Source organism: Ranitomeya imitator, chromosome 1 (assembly GCF_032444005.1).
Source record: "Ranitomeya imitator isolate aRanImi1 chromosome 1, aRanImi1.pri, whole genome shotgun sequence".
Classification (NCBI taxonomy): domain Eukaryota; kingdom Metazoa; phylum Chordata; class Amphibia; order Anura; family Dendrobatidae; genus Ranitomeya; species Ranitomeya imitator.
The window spans coordinates 658613681-658631365 of record NC_091282.1 but is presented as its reverse complement, the minus strand read 5'-3'; the positions used below and the strand labels follow the sequence as shown (position 1 = coordinate 658631365).

Below are 17685 nucleotides of genomic sequence, written 5' to 3'. Positions count from 1 at the left end.
GCAGTGGACACTTTAAGTTAAGTGACTCCACTGATAAATCGGGAAGAAAATCATCCCGTTCCACATCCCAAACTAAGGCAACCCCGCAGCCGGTAAAATTAATACGCTGGGTGAGTGTACGCATACTTCACTGAAGTATATATTGATTCCTTTGCTTGTATTATTTTAGGCAAAAAGGACGGGAAAGAGTAAGCACAAACAATGTGCTATATGTACCGAACCCCTGCCTGACTCCTATACTAAGAGTCTATGTCAGGCATGTATAGATAACACCTTACGGCAGGAGGAATCGGTGAAAATGAACGAGATACGGCTTATAATTAGGGAAGAACTTCAGTCGTTAGGAGGCGGTTCTTCCTCGATTAATACCGAGAAAAAGAAAAGAAGAGTATCCTCACCTAGAGCCGACACGTCAGCAGAGAGCGGGGAGGTCGACTCTGAGGTCTCTCAACTGTCTGATTCTTCAGGGGAAGAAGACTTTGTTTGCTTTCCAACTGAAGGCATAAACAACTTGGTTAAATCGGTGAGAAATACGATGGGGGTATCGGAGTCAAAAGAACCCCAAACACCACAGGAAATCATGTTTGCTGGTCTTTCCCAACGGAAAGGCCACGTGTTTCCAATAAACCAGGCCATAAAGGACCTCGTTAAAAAGGAATGGGGTAAAGGTCAAAAAGGTTTTGTACCAATACCCTGTAAAAGGCGCTACCCATTTGATGACGAAGATTTAAGTACATGGACCAAAATACCAAAGGTCGATGCTGCAGTTGCATCTACATCTCGCCGGTTCTCCTTGCCCGTGGAAGATGCAGGTTCCTTAACAGATCCCATGGACCGAAAATCAGATGCGCTCCTTAAAAAATCGTGGGAGGCCTGTGTCACGGCATTCAAACCGGCAATTGCAGCCACATGTACTGGCAGATCAATGTTAGTCTGGCTGGATCAGCTGGAGCAAAATATTAAAAATGGTGTATCCAGGGAGAAGTTACGAGCGTCTATCCCTTTGATCAAGGGTGCGGCTGCCTTTATATCGGATGCCTCTATTGACTCCCTACGTCTGGCGGCCAGAACAGCTAATATCTCCAACACGGCTAGGCGGGCTTTATGGCTAAAAAACTGGAAAGGAGATGCCCAATCTAGATCAAAATTATGTGCCATACCCTGTCAGGGTGAGTACCTATTTGGAACAGTCCTTGACGATATACTCAAGAAGGCAGGTGAAAGGAAAAAAGGATTCCCTAATCCCTTTGTTCCATCTTACAGAAGGGCCTTCAGGAAGCCACCATTCGGAAAGAAGGGAGGCTTCAGAGACAGATGGAACAATAAGGATTTTAAACAAAAAGGAAACCTGTTTAATAAACGTCCATTCAAGCCAGCCGACAAATTCCAGTAATTATATTCCTCCAGTGGGTGGAAGATTAAAACAATTTAGGCAACAATGGGAAGAGATAACAATAAATACTTGGGCCATTAAATTAATATCTTCAGGCCTCACATTAGACTTTATTAGAACTCCACCGGACTCCTTCCTCCTTACCACCTTAAGATCCAGGCCTCAGCAAGAGGCACTTGAAACAGAGGTTAAAACCCTCCTACGCAAACAAGTCCTAGTGGAAGTCCCATCTTCCCAGAGGGGGAGGGGATTTTATTCTCCCTTGTTTCTGATTAATAAGCCGGATGGCTCTTTCAGAACCATAATTAATTTAAGAAAGCTGAACTCCTTTATAAGGCCTAAAACATTCAAAATGGAATCCATTCGTTCAGCCATAAAGAATTTATTTCCAAACTGTTACATGGTAGTATTGGATCTTAAGGATGCTTACTATCATATTCCTATACATCATTTATTCCAGCAGTTCCTTCGGGTAGCAGTCTGTATAGAGGGACAAATTCGTCATCTACAATATAAGGCGATGCCCTTCGGATTATCCATGGCCCCAAGGGTTTTCACAAAATTGCTATTGGAAGTTATGTCTTTCCTAAGAGTAAAAGATACTTTAGTCATTCCATATCTAGATGACCTATTGATTGTGGGTAAAGACCCCCTACAGTGTGAGCAGAGGTTACGGGAAGTAGTGGTTTCCTTACAATCCCTGCGGTGGCTGGTTAATTGGGAAAAATCTAGACTTCAGCCGGTTAAGTGTCAGAAATTCCTAGGGCTCCTTCTAGATTCAGCTGACCAGATTTGTAAGCTGCCTGAGGATAAGAAAATCTCCATAGTTGATAAGGTATCTTTAGCAATAGAAAATCGTAGTATGTCACTCAGACAGAGCATGTCATTACTAGGTTCTCTGACATCGTGTATCCCTGCGGTCCAGTGGGCACAGGCTCATACTAGGCCTCTACAAAAATTTATATTAGAGGAGGACATTAAGAATAGAGGCTGTCTGGATAGAACAGTTTATCTAACAACGGAAGTATTACACTCCCTTAGGTGGTGGTTAAATCAGAAAAACCTTTCAAAAGGGGTTCTCTGGATAATTTCCCCCTCTAGTATAGTGACCACAGATGCTGGTCCTAAAGGCTGGGGGGCACATTTTAAGGATCAGTGGGTTCAGGATCTTTGGTCTAGTTCGGAACTAGATAGTTCTTCAAATGTCAAAGAGTTGAGGGCAATATATTATTCCCTACTTCACTTTCTTCCTCAGCTCAGCGGCTCTCACACAAGAGTGTTCTCCGACAACACCACGGCAGTAGCTTACTTAAACCATCAAGGAGGTACGCGGTCGGACAGACTCAGGCAGCTGGCATCAGACATCATGGAATTAGCCGAAGGTCATCTGCTATCACTATCAGCAGTTCACATCAGGGGCACAGACAACTTTCGTGCCGATTTTCTGAGCCGTCACACCCTTCATCAAGGGGAATGGATGCTAAACAGAAAAATTTTCAAAATGATAACAGCGCAATGGGGTATTCCTCAAATAGACTTGTTTGCCACAAGAGCCAACCGACAGGTCAGGATGTTTGCCTCTCTAAACAGAGAGGACAAGCCGGACATACTCGATGCCCTCCAAGTGCCCTGGACTTTCGACCTGGCATATGCTTTTCCTCCATTGAATCTACTACCTTTGGTAATAAGAAAAATAAGAGAAGAAGGAACAAGAATTCTATTAATAGCCCCATTCTGGCCCAAAAGGCCATGGTTCTCATGGCTGAGGGCGATGTCAGTGTCGGACCCGTGGATTCTGCCTCAATCCAAGGACCTGCTCTCTCAGGGTCCGTTCCTTCATCCTCAGGCAAAAGGCATGAATTTAACTGCATGGAGTTTGAAAGGCAGTTACTAAATCTCAGGGGGTTTTCTAGTGGGTTAATAGATACTCTGATGAAAAGTAGAAAACCCTCAACTACCAGGATTTATGTCAGAATTTGGAGGAAATTCCTTCAATTCCATACTACACAACTTTCCGCTGATATTCCTATATTTCCAATATTGGAATTTCTACAAAAAGGTCTGGAATTAGGACTCTCTGTAAGCACTCTGAAAGTGCAGGTGTCAGCCTTAGGAGCTCTTTTTAATTTTGATGTAGCAGGTAATAAATGGATATCTCGGTTTATATCTGCCTGTGAGAGATCGAGACCAATTAGCATACCTCGGGTCCCTCAGTGGGATCTATCAATAGTCCTAAATGCATTGACTCAATCACCTTTTGAGCCTCTCCATGCAGCCTCACTAAAAAATATTTCTTTAAAAACGGTATTATTAGTGGCATTAGTTTCTGCTAGAAGAGTAAGTGATCTTCATGCTTTATCTATAGATCCTCCCTTTTTTGTGGTAACATCAGATAGGATACTTTTAAAAACAGATCCTTGTTATCTCCCTAAGGTGGCTTCTACCTTTCATAGATCCCAGGAGATCCAGTTACCTACCTTTTATGAGAACCACTCAACTCCAGAAGAAGAAAGACTTCACACCCTAGACGTAAAAAGGACTGTCTTAGCCTATTTAGAGAGAACTAGGGACTGGAGGAAGAGTAGGGCTCTCTTTGTGTCTTTTCAGGGTAAAACCAAGGGTGCCGGAGTCACAAAGAACACATTATCTCGCTGGATCAGAGAGGCAATAATCTTGGCGTATAAGGCCGGAGGGAAAGATCCTCCAATGCATGTGGGAGCGCACTCTACAAGAGCCTTGTCGACTTCCTGGGCAGAAAGGGCAAATGTGCCAATAGACCTTATATGTAAGGCTGCAACTTGGTCTTCACCGAATACCTTCTATAAGCATTATAGATTAGATCTATCCTCTGCTTCTGATCTAACTTTTGGTGTATCGGTCCTTGACTCAGTAAACCCACCCAGTCTATAGTCTCTGCAATTCTCTCTAGTGGGTGCTGTCGTGGCGAATAGAAAATACCGGATTACGTACCGGTAATGCTCTTTTATAGAGCCCACGACAGCACCCGTTCACATCCCTCCCTTTTCTGTATATAGTTGCACATGGTGCTTGTTTGGTGAGGTGTAAATATTAGAAAGATATAATGAGGTTGTAAATATGTATATATATGGATATACCCGAACCTGTTAACTAAAACCTGGCGGCGGTTCCTCCTATTCTCTGTAAAACAACTGAGGAGCGAGGGGGGGCCGCCCCTTTTATCTCTCTGTAGGTTTCCTGTTCCTAGGGGCGGATCCCCTCTCTCTAGTGGGTGCTGTCGTGGGCTCTATAAAAGAGCATTACCGGTACGTAATCCGGTATTTTACTCACAGAACGAGGGTCTTCAGTGACTGGATTGGGCGTTGAATAAAATACTGCAACAACCATTGTTTTTATTTCATTAAAATAATTTTAACAAATGTGTTTGTGTTTTATTTAACCCTTTACTAGTATTGGATTAATAATGGATAGGTGTCATAATTGACGCCTCTCCATTATTAATTAGGCTTAATGTCACCTTACAATAGCAAGGTGGCATTAACCCTTCATTACCCCATATCCCACCGCTACACGGGAATGGGAAGAGAGTGGCCAAGTGCCAGAATAGGCGCATCTTCCAGATGTGCCTTTTCTGGGGTGGCTGGGGGCAGATATTTTTAGCCAGGGGGGGGGCAATAACCGTGGACCCTCTCCAGGCTATTAATATCTGCCCTCAGTCACTGGCTTTACTACTCTGGCGGAGAAAATTGCGCGGGAGCCCACGCCAATTTTTTCCGCCATTTAACCCTTTATTTTAAGAGCTAGAACGGCCAAATTTTGCAGATACACACTACTGACATTAGTAGTGTGGAATCTGCAAAAAAAATGGAGAGAAGACATGGTTTACTGTATGTAAACCATGTCTCAAATCATGTCGGGTTTTAGGAAGGAGAAGGAAAAAGCCGGTAATTGAATTACCGGCTTTCAAGCTGTCTAGCGCTGGAATAAATATTAATATATATACATATATGTGTCTCACTGACATATATATATATATATATATATATACCTATTCTATGTGTACACATTTATTCTACCTATTCTACTGTAAGCTGTCAGTGTGATTTTACTGTACACCGCACTGAATTACCGGCTTTTCTCTCTAATATATGTGTCTACTGACATATATATATATATATATATATATATATATATATATATATATATATATATATATATATATGTATAGACAGTATATATATATTTTCTTTTCTTTTTGGGACACATGGATCACTTCTATAGCGGTATGTTGGTTTTGCTAGCCTGCGAGAAAACCACGCAGTACGGATGCCATACGGATTACATACGGAGGATGCCATGCGCAAAAAACGCTGACACACCCTGCCTACGGAGGAGCTACGGACCACTTTTTTCGGGACTTTTCAGCGTATTACGGCCGTAATATACGGACCGTATTGTTTTACGCTGTGTGTGACGCCGGCCTAAGGCAGGTGAACCAACAAGGCACAGAAAAAGTGCAATAATAGTGCAAAAAAAGTGCAAAAAATATTAACTTAGCCCCAATGACCAGATGTACTATCTCATAGCATTAAATCTGCTTTGCTCATATAAGCTTTTCCTATAGCATGGAGTATGCTTTGCTCGACGCGTTTCCCCTATGTAGGTTCATCAGGAGACATACCCATATCCAAACTAAAGAATGTAACTTATCTGACTGTATTCAGAGAAGCGCTATATCCTCTACCGCAGTGGGGAACAATGTCCATCCAGCAACTGCCGGTCTATATCAGCCTTGTAGTAAGTGTGGTAGCCATGCTCTTTATATCCTCGTGCGGTTATCATACCACGCCGACAGATGAACTTCCGGGTTACTAAGATAAAAGGCTCTACTATACGACGCAAGAGCGTTCTCTTCACGCATGCGCGACTTCATTAAGGATGCGTAATCAAACTGGAGCGCAAATGCGTCCCACCTCACGCCTGCGCTGTAAACCTTATCCAGGACGCTCAAGCGCATGCGTAATCTAAACTGGAGCGCAAATGCGCTCCACTTCACGCCTGCGCTGTAGACATTATCCAGGACGCTCAAAGAACGGTAATACGTATCATTTTGCTCACAAAAATATGCACACCTCAGAAGTATTTTCTTATATACATTGATGCGCTACAAATAGTGGAGCGATTAAGCGTCTGAGCCCAAACTATCATGCGCATGCGTAATCTAAACTGGAGCGCAAATGCCTGTGCTGTAAACATTATCCAGGACGCTCAAAGAACGGTAATACGTATCATTTTACTCACAAAAATACGCACACTTCAGAAGTATTATTTATATATACATTGATACGCTACAAATAGTGGAGCGCTTAAGCGTCTGAGCCCAAAAAAATACCAAAACTACGTACAGTTCTGCGTATGCTTCATAAGCACTTACTCGCAGAACGTACACTTTTAGGAAATTGAGATATTGTATTGGTATATACCCGAAATTCTGTAAACAGCCACCTCTTACAAAAAGGACATACCCCCTCAAACTAAGACCGTGTGAAAAAAACACAAATAAATAAAGATACTATAAAATAATATAAATAACGACCAACATCCTATCCTGGAACAATGGGTCACAAAGACGGAGACTGACCATACGGGACTCATAGGGATTCATATAAAGCAACCGAAATGTAATTGATCGTTTAAACCCTTTGGTTTCATGCTTTTCATCCGAAAAATCCATTGGGCTTCCTTTTGGATAATTAGCTTATCCCAATCTCCACCTCTTACTGATGGCATAACAACCTCAATCACGGAGAAACTACATATACTCAGGTCACCACCATGCACATTCCTCACATGTTCAGAGATAGGGGTATCCCTTTCATTCAGAATATCCCCTATGTGTTCCCCCACCCTTCTACGAAATTCTCGCTTCGTTTTACCCACATAGTCCATGGGGCAACTACATTGAAAAAGATAAACTACACCTTCAGTTTTGCAATTAGCAAAATGTCTCATCTCATAAATCTTTTTTTGTACTGGAGCTTACAAAAGTACTGCCCCTAGAGATATACCTGCAAAACTTGCATTTCCCACATCTGAAGGTGCCGTTGGAAGTATATTAGTAAATTGTGTATCATTTCAGTAGGAACACAACATGACCTGACTTTTGTGCCTACACGTTACCGTGCTTTGTTTTGTCGCAGAGTTTATTGGTTGTTTTGTTGATGGTTATTGTGAGACGTAACCCCAGAATATACGTAGAAGCCCCCTGAGCACAGGCTGTCTCTCCTGTCCTGGGGGTGCCCGGCCCGGTGTCCTATGGTTTATCTGGCTGCATATGCCAGTAAATCCCTTTGAGGTTTCAGCTCCTCCTGATCCTCGCCAGCTGTTGCCGTTGTTAGGAGAGATGCACCGTGTCATCGCACCGCGCCATTCCCAGCTGCCGGCTACCTGACTTTCCTTACCGCGGCCACCAACCTGCCGCCATCATACAGCGGACCTCCGGGAATGTTTACTAAGGCCAGAGATGTATTAATGGTAATTAGCGGATATCGGCGAGCCGTATGTAAACGTTCTTTGTGAGCCTGAAAGGTGCAAGTAAAATACAAGAAGCCTAAACAGAGCTGGGGATAACCTGACCACCGAGGTGATGTAAGCCGTCATAGAAATGCTTTCCTGTAGTGTTAGTGGGTACGGTAGAAACGTTGTGGGATGGGGGTCTGTACTGGGGATGGTCGCTATTAGATCCGCTCCCATGGCTCAGTGAGTACGTTGTCTACATCGCGCTGGGGACTTGCAGAATTAATCTGACGTTCCTCTCTGACAGGGATTTGTATCCAAATTAGTCAGTCCTATATTTGCATATGCAAACGCTGAGCTCGGATTTCCGATCCGGTTGCGGCTCTTTTATGTCATGTGATCTGACAGTGATGGGGCTGATCCCCTCGCTCCTTAAACGATACTAGCCGTAGATATGTAATCTAGCTAATTTAAAGATTTCTGTGTGTTCTTTAGAATTCCAAAAACGGCGTCACGTCTGTTCACAGGTTATGTGCAGTACTACAGATCAGGCGTCATTAACTTCAGCCAAGCCACGGAACGGCATGCCACCGTTTCTGGCCAAGATCATGGTGTAATGAAAAGTTTGTGCTGCTTGCCAAAGATGAGCCCTATCGAATAATCATGGGGCTTATCCCTGTGCCGATCACCCGTCAGAAATCAGTGTCGGCCTTAAATTTTACCCATGTTACATATCAGATATGCAGAATGCAGACTGACTGGTGTGATCATTGCCTGACAAACCCATTTGAAGGCACTTGGACACAGTGGATTGTTTTGTTTTGTTATATTAACTGGAGTGTCCCTTTTAAGAATGAAAAGAAGTCAGTATTCAGCGGAGGAGCTATAGATGGAGCATAGCATCACAGTTACACCTTTTTTTTTACTGCGTCAGTGCTTATTAAGATCGTTTTTGTGACTGCTAATTATATTGTACACAAGCTCAATAAAACGTAAAGTCGGGCGATGAGCGGCCATATTCCCTTGTCAGCTTAATCGGCGGGACAGAAGAGAAGAATGCCTTCAGTACCAGCTGCCCTTGTCTAAGCACAGAACTAATAACCGTTCACTTCTCGCTGAAAGAGGCAAAATAATAATACACCGTACTAAGATAATGGCGGCACAAGATCCATCTTCTTACTGAGCGTTCATCCATCTGGTCCCCCTGGCTCAAGAACGAGCAGAAGACCATTATGTAATAATAGTATTAAACATTTACATTGCTTTTTTTTTTCTAAGGACTGTAAAAGAATAAGACAAAAGAGGATTTTTCTGTGACCACTATGGAGGCGGCCATTTTGGCAAGAGATTGCAACTTCATTGGTTTTCTCAGAACAATCAATCTCCTTGAGGTGCAGACATTATTGTGAGGATTTCGTAACTTAGGAAGCAGGAAATGACCCATGTCTGGATTCCTGTTGTTCCATTTCAAAAACCTGACCGGCACATCCAAACATAGACTCAGTGTGAACAGGTGCTGAACCTAGAGTCGCCAACTCGTATATAGTTAAGTAAATAAGGCAGCACACTGCAGCGCTAGTACATACAAACTTGAAAAACGAAATTTGAACTGCGTTACTGCACTAGAAATGTGAAAAATGAGAGCTTTTGGCGCATAAAAATGGCCAATTTTATGTGTACCTGGTAGCCTCTTTACGGCATCTCTCTTATACCAGGTCCTACGCTTGCCTTACCTCGCTGAGGAATGGATTCCTGTTGTGTGGCATGGCACCAGCACAGGTTATTGTATAGCAAGGTGCCTCCTTATAGACAAGGCTCCTTCTCGTGGTCCCTGCGATGGAGGATGGGCAACAGCTTATTAAAGGATAGAATTGGTGATTAAATGTACCAGTCAGCTGCCGCCTCCTGTCTCCAGAATGTAAACGGCCGCCATCTCCTGTCTCCGGTATGTAAACAGCCGCTTTCTCCTGTTTCTGGAATGAAAACAGCAGCCATCTCCTGTCTCCGCAATGAAAACAGCAGCCATCTCCTGTCTCTGGAATGTAAAACTCTGTCTGCACTGGAGATAGCCTAAAGGTACCGTTACACTAAACGACTTACCAACGATCACGACCAGCAATACGACCTGGCTGTGATCGTTGGTAAGTCGTTGTGTGGTCGCTGGGGAGCTGTCTCACAGACAGCTCTCTCGAGCGACCAACGATCAGGGGAACGACTTCGGCATCGTTGAAACTGTCTTCAACGATGCCGAAGTCCCCGGGTAACCAGGGTAAACATCGGGTTACTAAGCGCAGGGCCGCGCTTAGTAACCCGATATTTACCCTGGTTACCATTGTAAAAGTAAAAAAAAAAAAAAAAAGTACATACTCACATTCCGATGTCTGTCACGTCCCCCGCCGTCAGCTTCCCGCACTGTGCTCTGTCAAGTTCCGGCCGTAAAGCAGAGCACAGCGCTGACATCGCCGCTGTGCTCTGCTTTACGGCCAGCGCTGACAGTCAGTGCAGGGAAGCTGACGGCGGAGGATGTGACAGACATCGGAATGTGAGTATGTACTGTTTTTTTTTCTTTTTTTTTTTAACTTTTACAATGGTAACCAGGGTAAATATCGGGTTACTAAGCACGGCCCTGCGCTTAGTAACCCGATATTTACCCTGGTTACAAGTGAACACATCGCTGGATCGGCGTCACACACGCCGATCCAGCGATGACGGCGGGGTGATCAGCGACCAAAAAAAGGTCCTGATCATTCCCCAGCGACCAACGATCTCCCAGCAGGGGCCTGATCGTTGGTCGCTGTCACACATAACGAGATTGTTAGCGGGACCGTTGCTACGTCACAAAAAGCGTGACGTTGCAACGATATCGTTAACTAAATCGTTATGTGTGAAGGTATCTTTAAACTTCTCAATTCTGAGGTAAAATCTATGTGCCCACATTGTGGATTTGCCTGTAAAAAATTCTGCGCTGTTTCTGCCGCTCTTGGCAGAAAACGTTGAAAATCCATGTGGTTTTGATGTGGATTTTCATGTGGATTTTTATGCGTTTTTGTAAATCCATAGAACTAAATAAAGATCTATTATTAAAAAAAAGAATTGTGATGTTATTTCCTTGTTCAACCTCTTCAGCCAGATACCCTCATTAATATTCAATAAAGACACACACACCAGCCTATGTAGGAGCATTAACATAATTAACCTACATATGCTGTAATAAAATAGCAACTGTCAGAAATCTGCGTGAAATACAATATCTGTTTATTTAAAAAAAAAAAAAAATTGCATGGGCTCCCGCATAATTTTCATAACCAGCAGAGGGAAGCCGATTGCTGAGGGCTGATGTTAATATACTTTGAAGGAGCCAATAGCCATAAAGGTTCCCGGGCTATTATCAGCTCACGGCTGTTTGCTTAGCCTTTACTGGCTAGTTTACAGGGGAACCCCAGAAACAATTTACATGGGTACCCTTATAAAATTGAACCAGCAAAGACTAGGTAGACAGCTGCAGGCACTTAGCCTCGCTCTTCCCACTTGCTCTGTAGTGGTGGCAAGTGGGGTTCATATTTGTGGGCTTCATGTCACCTTTGTATTGTCATGTTAGTAAGACACCTATCCATTACTAACCCCATAGTTACATGGTAAATATACAGCCAGAATAAAGTCCTTTATTTGAAATAATCAGACTCCTTTTATTGAATCTAAATTTACCATACTGAACGCCTAATCCCTGACTCCCTCGTCTCCTGCATCAAAAATTAAATAATAAACCAACATATAATACTCCCTGTCCGACGTCCATTACTCCATTACCGAGTGTCCCACAGCGGTCTCACTTGTAGAACAGTCACATAGGAAGCTGTGACCGCTCTACCCAGCCTCCGGCAAAACACTGCGGGAGGGATTACCTCCTGTCAGTGTATCACTAAGTTGCCATGAGAATTCGCTGAAGTTGACCAGTTGCGGCGCTCACGGCACTACCACTGTGTGAGAATTTTCTCATGCAGTGGTGCCGCAAGTGAGAGCGCCGGAGCTGATGAACTCCGGTGAACTCTCATGGGAGGTTAGTGATACACTGGGGCAGGGATTACCTCCTGTCAATATATCGCTGGAGGCTGGGTAGAGCAGTCAAATTCCTGATGTGACTGTCCTACACGTGAGATCGTCGTGGGGCATTCGGTATTAAATGGACTACGGTGGACAGGGAGTATGTTAATCGGGGATTAGCTGTTCGGTGAGGAGGTATATTGTATGTGAATATGTATGTAATTATGTAAATGTTTTGATAAAAAAAATTATAAATATATATATTATATTTTTTTTACAATTGAACACAGGCGCCGGATGATGAGGTTACTCTCCCATCATCGGCTCATGCTGTCTCTGTTATATGTGTCAGCAGACATAGCCGATGGTAGTAGTAGTAGTCCCATCAAATAACGCCTAAGTACAATCACTATGGGCTGTTTGTCGCATGGATACACAGACAGACACCAACACACAGACGCAGACACACACATATTCTCCGCCCACACACTTTTCCTCCTTCTGACATTATTTCCTTTCTGCAGCGTTTTTGGGAGCAACTCCGCAGCAAATCCGCAAACCTTTTATACACCTTCGTTTTGGCTGCAGATTTGACTGACTCAATGTAAGTCAATGGGTGTAGAACCGCTGCAGATCCGCAAAAAGAATTGACATGCTGCGAATCAGGTCGGATTTTTCTGCAGCATGTGCTGAATTCCCATTGATTAACATCGCTTGAGCAATCCTTTGCGGATTTGGTGCAATTCGACGCAGAAAAAATGCTACGGGTCTGCAAAAAATCCGCAACCTATTCACATAGCCTAAGAATAAATGATTACTCATGCAAAAACAGGAGATATATCACAATGTTTCCTATTTTCATGTGTTCTATTGATTTATTAAAGTGAACCTGTCACCCCCCCAGATATTTGTGACTAAAAGAGCCACCTTGTGCAGCACTAATGCTGCTTTCTGACAAGGTGACTCTTTTAGTTCGGGTCCCTGGCACTGATGCAATAATTGCTTTTGAAATTTGTCCATACGTGTGAAATCGTCCCGGGGGCAGGTCTTTCCCCCCCTAATCCAGACGCCTCACAGCCGTCACTCATGGCCTCTGCGCGCCGCCTCCTCTTCCTTCAGTAGCGTCCCCAGCACCTGCGCTGTTGTTTTTTTTTTTTTCGGGCATTCGCAGTTGCGCTACCCTTCGAACTTACAGCGCAGGCGCCAGGGACGCTAATGAAGGAAGAGGATGTAGCGCCCGGCGCGCAGAGGCCATGAATGACGGCTGTGGTGCGTCTGGACTGGGGAAAAGACCTGCCCCTGGGACGATTTCACAGGTATGAGGGACAAACTTCAAAAGTGATTATTGCAGCAGTGCCAGGGACCCAAACTAAAAGAGCCACCTTGACAGAATGCAGCATTAGTGCTGCACAAGGTGGCTCTTTTAGTTACAAACGCCTGGGGGGGTGACAGGTTCCCTTTAAAGATTAAAACGTCGGTTACTTTTGAAGCCCTTGTGAATGCGGTGGAGGTCCCGCTCAATTTAAGGGGGCTTAGTCTAGAATACGACATGGGGCTATCCAGCTGCTACAAAGCTACAACTCCCAGCGTGTCCCAACATGCTTTTCGAAGCCTATATCTCCGCATTCAAATATCTAATTGAAGGTTGATGAGTTTGTTGACAGAAAGCGGGAAGGAGAAGCAGCTGATGACGGTGGGTGTTGTAGTTCTTCAGTAATAGGAACAGGAAGTGCAAGGCTTGTGTCACCCGGAAACTCTGTTCCCTCCGCAAGATATTACCAAACAGCGAGCTGTGCTTAGTATGTCACATGGAGCAGGGGTCTCTGCCCTACTGCTTAGTATGTCACATGGAGCAGGGGTCTCTGCCCTACTGCTTAGTATGTCACATGGAGCAGGGGTCTCTGCCCTACTGCTTAGTATGTCACATGGAGCAGGGGTCTCTGCCCTACTGCTTAGTATGTCACATGGAGAAGGGGTCTCTGGCCTACTGCTTAGTATGTCACATGGACCAGGGGTCTCTGGCCAACTGCTTAGTATGTCACATGGAGCAGGTCTCTGCCCTACTGCTTAGTATGTCACATGGAGCAGGTCTCTGCCCTACTGCTTAGTATGTCACATGGAGCAGGGGTCTCTGCCCTACTGCTTAGTATGTCACATGGAGAAGGGGTCTCTGGCCTACTGCTTAGTATGTCACATGGACCAGGGGTCTCTGGCCAACTGCTTAGTATGTCACATGGAGCAGGTCTCTGCCCTACTGCTTAGTATGTCACATGGAGCAGGTCTCTGCCCTACTGCTTAGTATGTCACATGGAGCAGGGGTCTCTGGCCTACTGCTTAGTATGTCACATGGAGCAGGGGTCTCTGGCCTACTGCTTAGTATGTCACATGGAGCAGGGGTCTCTGGCCTACTGCTTGGTATGTCCCATGGAGCAGGGGTCTCTGCCCTACTGCTTAGTATGTCACATGGAGCAGGGGTCTCTGGCCTACTGCTTAGTATGTCACATGGAGCAGGGGTCTCTGGCCTACTGCTTGGTATGTCCCATGGAGCAGGGGTCTCTGCCCTACTGCTTAGTATGTCACATGGAGCAGGGGTCTCTGGCCTACTGCTTAGTATGTCACATGGAGCAGGGGTCTCTGGCCTACTGCTTGGTATGTCACATGGAGCAGGGGTCTCTGGCCTACTGCTTAGTATGTCACATGGAGCAGGGGTCTCTGCCCTAATGCGTAGTATGTCACATGGAGCAGGGGTCTCTGGCCTACTGCTTGGTATGTCCCATGGAGCAGGGGTCTCTGCCCTACTGCTTAGTATGTCACATGGAGCAGGGGTCTCTGGCCTACTGCTTAGTATGTCACATGGAGCAGGGGTCTCTGGCCTACTGCTTGGTATGTCACATGGAGCAGGGGTCTCTGGCCTACTGCTTAGTATGTCACATGGAGCAGGGGTCTCTGCCCTAATGCGTAGTATGTCACATGGAGCAGGGGTCTCTGGCCTACTGCTTAGTATGTCACATGGAGCAGGGGTCTCTGGCCTACTGCTTGGTATGTCACATGGAGAAGGGGTCTCTGGCCTACTGCTTAGTATGTCACATGGACCAGGGGTCTCTGGCCAACTGCTTAGTATGTCACATGGAGCAGGTCTCTGCCCTACTGCTTAGTATGTCACATGGAGCAGGTCTCTGCCCTACTGCTTAGTATGTCACATGGAGCAGGGGTCTCTGGCCTACTGCTTGGTATGTCACATGGAGCAGGGGTCTCTGCCCTACTGCTTAGTATGTCACATGGAGCAGGGGTCTCTGGCCTACTGCTTGGTATGTCCCATGGAGCAGGGGTCTCTGCCCTACTGCTTAGTATGTCACATGGAGCAGGGGTCTCTGGCCTACTGCTTAGTATGTCACATGGAGCAGGGGTCTCTGGCCTACTGCTTGGTATGTCACATGGAGCAGGGGTCTCTGGCCTACTGCTTAGTATGTCACATGGAGCAGGGGTCTCTGCCCTAATGCGTAGTATGTCACATGGAGCAGGGGTCTCTGGCCTACTGCTTAGTATGTCACATGGAGCAGGGGTCTCTGGCCTACTGCTTAGTATGTCACATGGAGCAGGGGTCTCTGCCCTACTGCTTAGTATGTCACATGGAGCAGGGGTCTCTGGCCTACTGCTTAGTATGTCACATGGAGCAGGGGTCTCTGGCCTACTGCTTAGTATGTCACATGGAGCAGGGGTCTCTGCCCTACTGCTTAGTATGTCACATGGACCAGGGGTCTCTGGCCAACTGCTTAGTATGTCACATGGAGCAGGTCTCTGCCCTACTGCTTAGTATGTCACATGGAGCAGGGGTCTCTGCCCTACTGCTTAGTATGTCACATGGAGCAGGGGTCTCTGCCCTACTGCTTAGTATGTCACATGGAGCAGGGGTCTCTGCCCTACTGCTTAGTATGTCACATGGAGCAGGGGTCTCTGCCCTACTGCTTAGTATGTCACATGGAGCAGGGGTCTCTGCCCTACTGCTTAGTATGTCACATGGAGCAGGGGTCTCTGCCCTAATGCGTAGTATGTCACATGGAGCAGGGGTCTCTGGCCTACTGCTTAGTATGTCACATGGAGCAGGGGTCTCTGGCCTACTGCTTAGTATGTCACATGGAGCAGGGGTCTCTGGCCTACTGCTTAGTATGTCACATGGAGCAGGGGTCTCTGCCCTACTGCTTAGTATGTCACATGGAGCAGGGGTCTCTGCCCTACTGCTTAGTATGTCACATGGAGCAGGGGTCTCTGCCCTACTGCTTAGTATGTCACATGGAGCAGGGGTCTCTGGCCTACTGCTTAGTATGTCACATGGAGCAGGGGTCTCTGCCCTAATGCGTAGTATGTCACATGGAGCAGGGGTCTCTGGCCTACTGCTTAGTATGTCACATGGAGCAGGGGTCTCTGGCCTACTGCTTAGTATGTCACATGGAGCAGGGGTCTCTGGCCTACTGCTTGGTATGTCACATGGAGCAGGGGTCTCTGCCCTACTGCTTAGTATGTCACATGGAGCAGGGGTCTCTGCCCTACTGCTTAGTATGTCACATGGAGCAGGGGTCTCTGCCCTACTGCTTAGTATGTCACATGGAGCAGGGGTCTCTGCCCTACTGCTTAGTATGTCACATGGAGCAGGGGTCTTTGGCCTACTGCTTAGTATGTCACATGGAGCAGGGGTCTCTGCCCTACTGCTTAGTATGTCACATGGAGCAGGGGTCTCTGCCCTACTGCTTAGTATGTCACATGGAGCAGGGGTCTTTGGCCTACTGCTTAGTATGTCACATGGAGCAGGGGTCCTTGGCCTACTCCTCTCAGGAAATGCTGGGCGTTGTAGTTTTACAAGAGCTGGGGAGGCAGAGCAGTGATTCAGTGTCCTGTGATGGCAGATGTAAAGGTTAAACTGTGACTAGAGGAGTTTGCTGAGTGACACAGGATAGTGATTCAACCCCCGGCCGGTGTGTCACCCTGTTGGGGGGGATTCCAGGCACTATTTCTGGTAAATACATCACATAGGTTTTCAGAGTCCTCTGACCTCTATATCTGCAAATTCACCTGATTACCTGTGAAATTTCAGGATGGGAGTCAGTGTTGGGGAAAATAAACTATAGCTGCCATTTCCTCCACACCAAGGGTGACTAGAGCTGTCGGCCAAATGATTGGTCCGTTCAGCAGCGTTCTCACCCACTCACTCTGCTGCACTTTCCTGTGCTCTCTATGAGATCCTTCCCCCAACATTATCTGTTGGAAGCCCCCATAAAAGGGCAGTTGGCCGAATCCAGGGGCATTTTTACACGTTCATGGCCGGCAGTATCTGAAATGATGAGATTGGGTACAGTATGGAATATGATTAGATACACCGTCAGTGACGTTGGTGACAGCGTTCCCTCTCCTCTGCAGAGAAATGAGTAGATGAGGGTGGGTCCTGGCTCCGTTGATGGTTGTCATGGTTATACATAGAAAACTAGTGAGCGAAGAGATATTTCAGGAATCTATCGTGTTGGTGGATAATGCAGCATTTACCCAGGGATGCAGCACCAGCACAGTCTCCGCAGCCCCTCCATACATGGCCCGGCCCGGGGGGAGTTCTCCCCTCGAAAGCTTCAGCCCATGACCTGGAGGGCCAAGAGGCAGAATGAGCGGGGCCCAATGGGGCTGGTAGGTTTTTGTTTGAGGATGACCTACCAGAAGATGATATTGTAGAATGTGACCAATATGTTCAGGTGATGATGGCTCATAGGATG

General features: G+C 46.0%; 1 protein-coding gene across 5 annotated transcripts in view; it reads left to right on the top strand.

The window, feature by feature from the left end:
• Positions 1 to 17685, top strand: part of ARHGEF2 (Rho/Rac guanine nucleotide exchange factor 2) — a 163877-nt gene that overhangs the window by 110618 nt on the left and 35574 nt on the right. The window contains exon 1 of one of the 5 annotated variants that reach the window (XM_069728798.1): positions 17149 to 17599. The exons of the other annotated variants lie outside the window; for them this stretch is intronic. Coding sequence (XP_069584899.1) covers positions 17471 to 17599 — 129 coding nt within the window. The 5' untranslated portion in view covers positions 17149 to 17470. Of the gene's footprint in view, positions 1 to 17148; positions 17600 to 17685 lie in introns of those variants that run through there. 5 annotated transcript variants of the gene reach the window in all.